At 36.0% G+C, this 9,870-nt stretch overlaps 1 protein-coding gene across 1 annotated transcript; it reads left to right on the top strand.

Annotated features, from left to right (window-relative positions):
* The first annotated feature begins 592 nt into the window (after positions 1 to 592).
* ogfr (opioid growth factor receptor) lies at positions 593 to 9,103 on the top strand. The gene is made up of 7 exons (XM_008414144.3): positions 593 to 2,495; positions 2,871 to 2,936; positions 3,011 to 3,092; positions 3,186 to 3,264; positions 3,965 to 4,031; positions 6,032 to 6,180; positions 6,261 to 9,103. The coding sequence occupies exons 1-7, from the start codon at positions 2,370 to 2,372 to the stop codon at positions 7,336 to 7,338; spliced, it is 1,647 nt and encodes a 548-aa protein (XP_008412366.2). The 5' UTR covers positions 593 to 2,369; the 3' UTR covers positions 7,339 to 9,103.
* Positions 9,104 to 9,870: the final 767 nt, after the last annotated feature.

Below are 9,870 nucleotides of genomic sequence, written 5' to 3' on the forward strand. Positions count from 1 at the left end.
AGTCACGTTACAGGTACATCTCAAAATATTTGACTGTTATGAAAAAGTCCTATGCTTTTTGTCACTCCTTTCAGAAAGCAAAACTTAGTATAGTCTTTACACAGAGTGAAATATTACAAGCCTAACAGACAAGCCCAAGAGACACTGGGAGTTTTCAAAACAAATTCTTAATTCATTTAAATATATATAAATATATATGAAGAGCTCTAACCCTAACCCTACCCTGAATGGTTTGTAAATTCTGACAAAAAAATGAGGTCAACATAACAGACTTCAACTCATGTAGTAACACATATGACACTGGACTCTGTTTCTATCCGCTTTATTTGGGCTGACGTTGGAGGGTTCTTTCAACATTCACACACATTTCCCCCAGCCACAGACTCTCAAACCTGTCTACTTATGTGTGTGCAGCGTTCTCAACCAGTCCAGTCCGTTCTGTGGCTGATGCAGATCTCTTCTCTTGCTTCAAGCTGGAGCTCTATGAGCTTTTCCAGAAATTGTCCACAGCTGGAATATTTAAATGATCTCTTCAAATCTGAATTCCTTCCTGACTTTCTAGGTCAGAGGAGCTCAGTGCATTTGACTCAGCGCATTTCCTGTTGAGGAAAACATGCCCAAATAACATATTTGTTATTAACAAATAACATAGTTGTTATTCTTACTCTCCCCCAGTCTCTTTCTAAATACCGACCTTAGCTGAGTTTAGTAAGCTCTGCAGTGCTCAGATGTTGTTCTGTTCTTATGTGACCTCTTGGGAGAATCAGCCGAGTGCTCTTGATGTAATTTGGGCAGCCTGGGAAGGTCTACCTCTGTTTTATGTTTTCTCCATTTGCAGGTTGTCTGGGTTACTTTGAAAATGACTTTGTAACCTTTCCAAGAACATAAAAATTGGTTTCCGGAGAAACGGAAGAAAGTTGTGTGGTCTGATAGTTTAGATTTATCTTGTTCCAGAGAGAAGGGCACATCAGGGTACAAACCGATCTGCACAAAGTGATAATTTACAACTTGTAAATTATGAGTATTCCAACATAATTTGCACTACAACATTATGCACAGATTTTGATATTTGTACTGCTGTCTGTACCGTTTACTAGTGTTTGTTCAAGTGATTACTGCTCTTGGATACATTATTTATGATCTTCATAACAATAAAGTTAGAACTTTAACAATTAACCATACTATGAATATCTATTATCACTTCCATTTGGAGTTCCTCGTTAATTAGTTAGATTTTATGTTTTTTTGTTTATGTTGTATTTTATAATTTGCTATTAAATAAAATAAATGAGCTATTTCTAATTGCTTTATTTGTATTCTTTTTCATTGTTGCATTTTGTATACTAGATGTGTGAGAAGAAACATCTTAATCTTGAAATTAGGTCATACTGATTGAGAGGAAGTATTTAGTCTTCTGCTTCAAATTTGATAGAGACCAATAAAAAATAATTTGCAACTTTGTTAATGAGACTGAGAAAACTTTTGATACGTAAATATAATCAAGCGGACTTATAAATTCAAGAAATACATTTATTCAAATTTGAATTGAGATTGATCATTATGAAAGTTGTGATTTTGTGTTCCGGTTTGAAAATAGCTTGTTCTAATATTTTTACGTTTTTATTAAAACATTCCTAAATTTATTTATAAAAAGATTACACGTATTTTATTTATATAGAGTTATTATGCACTTGACCTGCATGTTTTTGCTGTGTCGTTACATAACTGAGATGAAAAAATAGTTTTTTCTCTACTTGAAATAAACTGTCTGACTCAGCTGATTTGCACTTTAACACTTACAGCCAACACAGAAATTATATTGCCTTCAAGTACAGTCGTAAATCTGAAATTCTAAATCCTTGGAAAAATACTAAGAGTGCCAAATAGAACCACGTTGAAATAAATTATCTCTTTAGTGATATGACAAGAAGAAGTGACTAACTCAAATAAATTGTTTTTGAAGGTAAACTTGAGGTGAATTTAGCTGTGTCGATTGTCAGTTACTCCAGTTGTAGTTGCATGACGATCATCAGAAAGGCGAGTTCGCATTGGAGACTCACTTTGTAAGAGTAGAGGTTTCTTTGCGTTAATATAAAAAGTACCTAATATTTACGTACCCCTTTTCTTTAGTAAAGTTTTTTTTTGTTAATAGTCACATTTCCTACTCAGCGCAAGCACGTGAAGGCAGCGTGATCACTGCAGCCGTTATACGACGGAAGGCAACAGAGACGGATGGTCAGGGCCGTCCCCGTCTCTAACCTGAACATGAAAGCAGAACTGATTCAAACCCGGTTATAGTACCGAACCAGGTTACGCTTTTATATACTCTTATTTTATTTATTTTTTTCAATTACAAAAAAAAAAAAAAAATGGAAGACGACTATGTGTGTGAATACGACTCGACATGGGACACAGAGAGTGATGGAGACGACCCGGCCGGAGAGAGCCAGAGCCGTCGGTCAAATCAAGACAAAAACAAGTCTTCCTGGGCAATAGTAAGTGCTTTCATTGCAGGCCAGCTCAGTCTTAACGCGCAAAAACCCTGTCCCGCTATCATTCACTTCCGTTTAGGCACGTACTGTAGTGGAAAAGCTAATGTTAGCTTTTTCCTCACTGCTGCAACCTCGCTAACTAGCTAAGCTAGCCATTGTAACTTCCCTTTTTTAAATATCTGGCTTACGTTTTATTATCTAAGCTTCCGTTTTATTATTTATTAAAGAGTTTTTCAGCTTCATTGTTAAATAGAATCCTTACAGATCACATAACCAGAAGTGACGATATGTATCCTGCTTTTATTGAACTTGCATAGTCTTGATGCGCTAATTAGCTGCAACTAGATGCAGACTAATTAGATTTTTTTTTAATTGCAGTGGCATCACACACCCAGAAATATGAGAGCAGCAAAAGACATGCAGAATTACAGAAGAGGATATCCTGTAAGTAATACATGGCAATTAAAAAATCATTTCCGTTTAGAGCAAGTAATAATGAGCTTTTTTAATATTTACAGAATCTAACAGATGATGATTGCTCTGAAGACAAAATGAACAACCTACAGTTCTACCTAAACAAGTTTCCATCTGCTCCTGATGGTAACACAATTATTTTTTTTAAAAAAAGATTGGTATTTGTATTTTTAAATGTTTTTGTTTTGTTCTAATTGTATTTTTTTATTTTTGGTACAGATATCTACATCGAGTCCTTTCTTAAAGAATGGAAAAACGACTACAAAAAATTGGAGAGGGTTCACTCTTACATCCAGTGGTATGTATTACACGAGTGTTAAACATTATTCAAATATACTGGAGATACACAATACTGGTTTCTATGTAATATTGCAATTGGAAAAGACTGTTTGGATGAAATATTTCATAGGCTGCAGGATGCAGTCTCAATACAACAAAAAACAGAACTGCATTAGAAACAAAGCAGCTGCACTATTTTGTCATATTTGCCGTTTATCAGTTTCCCAATGCTGGTTCTTTGGCCACACTGCCCTGCAGGTTTTAGCTGTTTTCGTGCTTCGCCACAACTTTTTAAATTTGAAGGGAAGTTTAAGCTTAAGATAAATTGATTTTGTCTAGATGTGTTGGAGCATTTAAAAGACTCTGCCTTGAGGACTACGGCGGACCAATGCTGCTCGAGCTTTTTTGGGGTTGACCAATTTTAATTCTGACGACACCATGTCAAGAAGTAAAGCGTTTCCTGTGCGTGTAATGTCGGATCTTCTTCAATCATTAAGCTAAATCTGTAGATAAAAAGACAAAAACATATATTTTAAAATAAATGTAAAGCTATATATTTGTTATATATGTTTGGATTTGACATTTTCTGCATTATTTGCTTTTTGGGATAAAGAAAATAGAAATACTTAATTTTATTGCGTTTACAAAGATCAGCTTGTAACATATCTATAGAGCAGTTTCAGTAATTGCTGTTTCTTCTCTCTTCAATCATCTACAAGGTTGTTTCCACTGCGAGAACCAGGGGTTAATTATATGGCTTCAGAGCTCACCAAGAAGGAAATTGAGGTAAGTTACTACTTGCCTTTGCAGGTTAGAGAGGCCCCTTCACTGTCCACTTTTAAAGCTCGTCTTAAAACCCATTTATTTTACTTGGCTTTCAACTCCAGTGGGATCTAGTTTTAAATTGTATGTTTTTGTTTTAAAACTGTAAGAGTTATTATTTTTTTATTGTTGTGTTTTAGTGTACAACATTTTGTGTCAGCTGTGGTTGTTTTAAAGTGCTTTATAAATAAAGTTGGTATGGTGTGGTATTGAACTATGACTTAACAGGTTTGTTGCTCTTTAAGATTAAGCCTGCCAAATTTTTTAAATAACCTAATTGTCTCTTACTTCCTGTATTTAAATATTTACTAAAAATCAGCCAATGTATAAGCATTTACTTTTTCGGCAAAAAAATGTAGTCTCCATGACCTTAAAATTCTGCAATTCTGTTAATTTTCAACGTTGTGACATAATATTGGTGTTATTTAAAAGTTTTATTTTAAGCTGTTTCACAGAAAAGGGTTTATTTTAGTATTAAAATGTTGACAAAATTGCTAATATAAATACATTCCCTACCAAATAGCTCATAATACATTGATATCTATTTGCAACCTCTCTTTTTTTTTTTTTTACACAACTTAATTCAACTACTAACTGACATCTGTGTAAAAAAAAAGCTGCTGCTATCAACTGGGCTTTCTGGACTGCAGTGCAAAACAAGAGATGGTACAAACTGAGGAAAAGATAGATCAAGTGTGTGTTAAGCTGGTGTGGAAGCGTTGGGAGGCTGCAGCCTGCTCTCTTAACAGTCCTGTAATAGCAAAACCACATCTATGCACACGGTCAAAGTGTTCACACTAGCAATATTTTCTGTTTGTAAATATTGTATGCTTGGAGTGCTAATTTATTATTTGTAATAAAAGTGTTCTTATGGGTACTATACAAAACTGTTGTTTCCATGCAGTGCTTTCTGCATTGCATGCTGGATATAATGTCATGTAATCCTCCACATCTTTTTTTTTTTTTTTTTTTTGGGACGTTTTGAAATTCAAATGTTTCATTATTCAGTCATGTAACTCACCTATCCAGCCACCTCGATTAGGTATTTTCACTTTTATCTCGATGTACTTATTTCTGGGAATCTAAACTATTTGCTTATTGCTGAATCCTTCTTCTAGAGCACAACAGCATGTCATAAAGGAGCTTAGTGAAGAATTAAATCACTAAGGAGGAAATACAAAAAATAGACTGAAATATTAAACAATCATTTGTCTCATTTGTACATTTGGTTCTCAAAATAAAGCAGGTGTGTCTTCATCTGTGTTTTATTATTAGCAGCTATTGTGGCATTAGTTTGGTGTGGAGTGCTTTATATAATAGGTTGCAGTTCATGTATTTTTTTGCCTTGGCACTTTACAAATAGCTATAAAAATACTTGAGTGGATCCTCTGAATGAGAATGGAAATTCCTGCTGGTGTTGTTTATGTGGCTTAATTTGACTCAAACTGGTTGCAAAGTTTGCAGATGCGAACAAACAAATTAAGGCCTCAGTGTGAAACACTGAAGTCGGTTTAAAATGTTCAAATTCACATTATGAAGCAGGTGAAAAACTATTTAAGTGCCTCTGTCCTACACGACACTCTTGATGAAAACTAATCACGCTCGGCCTTCATCAGAGCCATTGTAACCTGTTATCTCCCTTCACCAAACTGTTGAACATGATGAAATCAAGTTAGGGAGATAAAGTAAATGTAGAAAACTTTCTATTTATTTAAAAATGTCAAATATTTTCTATTTTTTTTACCTTTTACATTTACTTTCCATTTTTCTAATATTTTAATTGTGATTTTTTATTTTTTTTTACTTCCACATTTGGATCAAATTTTTTCTTATCGGCACCAAGAAGCTTATGCATCAAAAGACCAATGGGATACTAAAACAAAACAGCAGCGCTTCTGTAATCCTCGTCTCTTTAAATCTTTTGAATTTATGCACGTTTTCAACTTATTCTATTTGCCCAAAAGGCTTTCAAGAAGAATGAGGATGCCAAAAGGAGGCTGGTGGAGGCGTATGAACTCATGTTGGGTTTCTACGGCATACGTCTGGTCAACAAAGAGACGGGGGAAGTGAAGCGTGCAGAAAACTGGAAGGAACGTTTTGGAAACCTGGAGAGGTAAACACCGATTTCAGTAAATTCTCAGATCTTGATGGTTTTATCAGTAATTCCAGCTTCATCTGTCTGGTGTGTTGCAGAAATATGCACAACAACCTCCGGATAACTCGCATCCTGAAAAGCCTCGGAGAGCTTGGCTTCAAGCACTACCAGGCTCCGCTTGTGCGCTTCTTCCTGGAAGAGACTCTGGTCAAGAAGACGCTGAGTAACGTTAAGCGCAGCGTGCTGGACTACTTCCTGTTCGCCGTGCTGGAAAAGCAGGAACGCCAGGATCTCGTGCGCTTTGCTTACCATCACTACGAGCCGAAGGACAAGTTTGTGTGGTGCCCCAGAAAGATCCAGAAACAGTTCAGGAAGAGCCCCAAAAACAATGACGTCGGGAATGGAGACGGGAAAGAGGACGTCTCGCACAGTAAAAAAGACGGGGATGCAGCAGTGCAGCAGAAAGAAGATGGGATGAATAATGTTACTAAGACTCCGAAAGGAAGTGATAAAATTAAAGACAAGAGCAAACAGGCGGAGGAGTCTGATGAGCCACCAGCAGATACAGAGGCTGTCGGGAATGGAAACGTGGACATGGGGTCTAACGTTGAAAACATGAGCAATGGAAATGAATTTCCAAATGATGACGACGATGAAATGGATCAGTCCCCCAGTCTAGACGGCGGCATCACAAAGAACGAGGCCGCTGCAGACAGTGAGCAGAAATCTACCAGCAACGCCAAGGACGCCGTTCAAGATCTGGACATTATGCAAACCAGTGCGGATGGAGAGACCGAAAAACCTCCAAAAAAGAAAAGGGAAGACGACGAGGTTCCGCCGAACGATGACCCTGCTACTGCCGCCGCCGGCCTGGTGCAGGAAAAGGCTGCTTCTAATAAATCTGCAGGTCAAACAAGCCCTTCAGTTCACACTCCTCTTAAGACCTCAAAACACTCGCCCTCTCTGTCTTCTGAAAGGGAGGAAAAGATCCCAAGGACGGATTTTATTCAACCGTCGGATCAAAAAGAAGACGAGATGTCGCAGGAAAAAAGTTCGGCTTCAAACGGGATGCAGAGCGGCAAAGATGTAGAAGGACAGAGCAACGGGACGGAGTCGGAGGACGTTCCCATGGATTCAACCCCCTCAAGCTCCAATCATAATGAGGGAGCCTCATGAATAAGTAGTGACAGAAGGAAATTCACATTAACTTAGATTTTATGTATTAAAAGGACCGAATATGACAGGACATTTTCTAGGCCTTATTTCTACTATATTTGATGTTAAGATATTATTCATTCTTTTCACTTTAAATGAATTACGGTATTCTACATTTGGGTTTCTTAAAACTTCCAAGACAAAAACTGAAAAGACCAAAAGCAGCAATACTTTACAGATGCCATAGTTTAAGATTTAGTCACATGAAGTGGTTTCCAAACAGGAAAAAAGTTCTCTGATGCTGAGATTCGCTGCTGTAATGAAAAGAAGTGATTGTTGTTTTATGTATATTTTTATCGGCTGAATAAGGCCGTGGTTTTGTCTTTGACAATGAAACATCGGACAGATAATTTCACTACATACAGACGTGCATCTCAACAAATTTGAACATCATGGAGGAGTTTAATTTATTTCAGAAATTCAGTTCAGAGTTAAAAACGTACCCTGGTTTCATGTATTCCAATATTCTCACTTGGTTTAAATTCTGATGGTGTACGTCTAATAAAAATCAAAAGTTCAGTTTCTTAGAAAATTAGAATAAAAAATGAATTCAAACATAGAAAACTAATCACACTAAAATGTAATGTATACAGTTTTTTGTTTGAGTAAGGGTGAGAAATTTGGGATATTACATAAGATCAAATAAAGTATTTTTTATGTACAGAAATGTTATTTTATGGTCTACAAAACCATAGGGAAGACTGTTGACTTGATATTGATGCGTCCACAAAGAGGGTCAAAATGCTATTCAGATTGTTGTATTCAGGCATATTGATTGAAAGTTTAGTGGAAGAAAAAAAATGAGATTATATGAAGCAGATCCAGTATCAATGTTAGCCCCAATTAGAGCAACCTGGGCTTCCTTAACACATCAGCTCAGGCTGGTTATCTTCACTGATGCAGTAATTCGTGTAAAAATATTCCTGAGCAAGGATTGGAGCGTATATATAGATAGAATTTATTAAAAATACTTTTTTTTTTTACTTGGTCTTATGTAATCCCCTATTTTTAAGCTGAATTTAGCATTTTTATTATCTGTCAGCCACAATATTTAAAATGTGTATGTAATGAATCTAATTCGAATTCAATTATTCAAATAAATGAGGTTTAAATTTATTTAGATGCACCTCTTTTATGCATAGGGTGGAAATCAACTGCAGCAGAAACTTAATATCTCTGCATCCAGATTTAAATGCGGGTCGAAAGGGGGTTTTATTTCATTTTAGCCACATTTTTTGCACTGAGATTTAACTGATTTCTATGAACTTTTTTCTCTCTGAGCTGTTTTTGTGTTTGTAAAACAATGTGTTTCTTTTTTTTTTTTATCCTGCTGTTCAAATGAAGTCGTATTTCAGAAAATGCTGCACATACTGTATGCTGTCATGCTGGTTTGGGAAGTTGATTGCAGCTGAAAGCCTTGCCAAACAAAAAACAAAAAAAAAAAACAAATGTGATGAGACTGGTTGATTGTACAATGTGTTTGTCTTGAATGAAATGAGAAATGCTTTGGCTGCAACTTAAACTCTGTATGTTCCTTCGAAATCGGTGCGGTCCATGAAAATGGAAGATCCGGTGTGATCAGGCATCCTTTTATATTTGCACTGATTTCTGCTATGACTTGTTGAAGTTACTGTATAATTTTACCTGAACAGACCTTTATAATAATTTCCCAGTTACACACCTGGCTGTTATGAGAACTGAATAAAGTCATCCTATTTTCTGAAAATGATCTGTTTGAAGGTAAGATTTGTTGAAGTCCAAAGAACCTTTAATGTTAACTTGCTGCTGTACTTATCTTATTTATTTGAATACAGGCTCTCTTTGGTAACGGCAGCCAGAATGTTGAAAGTTAATTACCTAAAATGACTGGAGTTTGATGCAAAAGTTTTAAAATATCACTTGTAGTTATCTTGCTCAAGTTAAGTTTAATACTGTTCTTTTTTTTTTGTCTTCAGTTTATAGAGGAAATTCATGTTAATCAAAACTGCAGAAATCATGAGAATACTCTTAAGTTAGTTATGTGGTTATTATATTGTGTTATGCCAACCTTACTGTAAACTCCCATCTATATTACTGAATTTTGTTTGCAGTATAATCTCCTTTTCTCCATAGATACGATACAAAACTGAAGATATTTGTGCTTCTGAATCATAACCAGGTATAAAGTTTAGCTAAAGGAAGAAACAAGTGAGAATAGTATTAAGGCAGGTCAACAATATCACAGGACAAACAACAACAACGCACATTTACTCTTACCTAAGGACAGTTTAGAGAGAAAATTAACTAAACTTGGCCTGACGGAGGAAGCTGGAGTACCCAGAGAGAACCCACTCATGAACACGGAGTCATGAAAGACTCCAGCCAACTGTGCATCCCTCCTACGGCTCAAAACATGTTCATGGTTTTTCACTCAAACCAGTTTATTTTTTTCCAATCCCTTCAGGATCTTTTACAAAATTAAAGTCTTACTTATGCAGCTCTTCAAATACATTA

Source organism: Poecilia reticulata, chromosome 7, assembly GCF_904066995.2.
Source record: "Poecilia reticulata chromosome 7, P_reticulata-male-v2, whole genome shotgun sequence".
Lineage (NCBI taxonomy): Eukaryota > Metazoa > Chordata > Actinopteri > Cyprinodontiformes > Poeciliidae > Poecilia > Poecilia reticulata.

Coding starts and splice junctions, on each gene's coding strand:
- ogfr (XM_008414144.3), top strand. CDS start 2,370: ATGGAAGACGACTATGTGTGTGAATACGACTCGACATGGGACACAGAG. Junction 2,937..3,010: donor ATTACAGAAGAGGATATCCT/GTAAGTAATACA, acceptor TAATATTTACAG/AATCTAACAGATGATGATTG. Junction 6,181..6,260: donor CGTTTTGGAAACCTGGAGAG/GTAAACACCGAT, acceptor GGTGTGTTGCAG/AAATATGCACAACAACCTCC.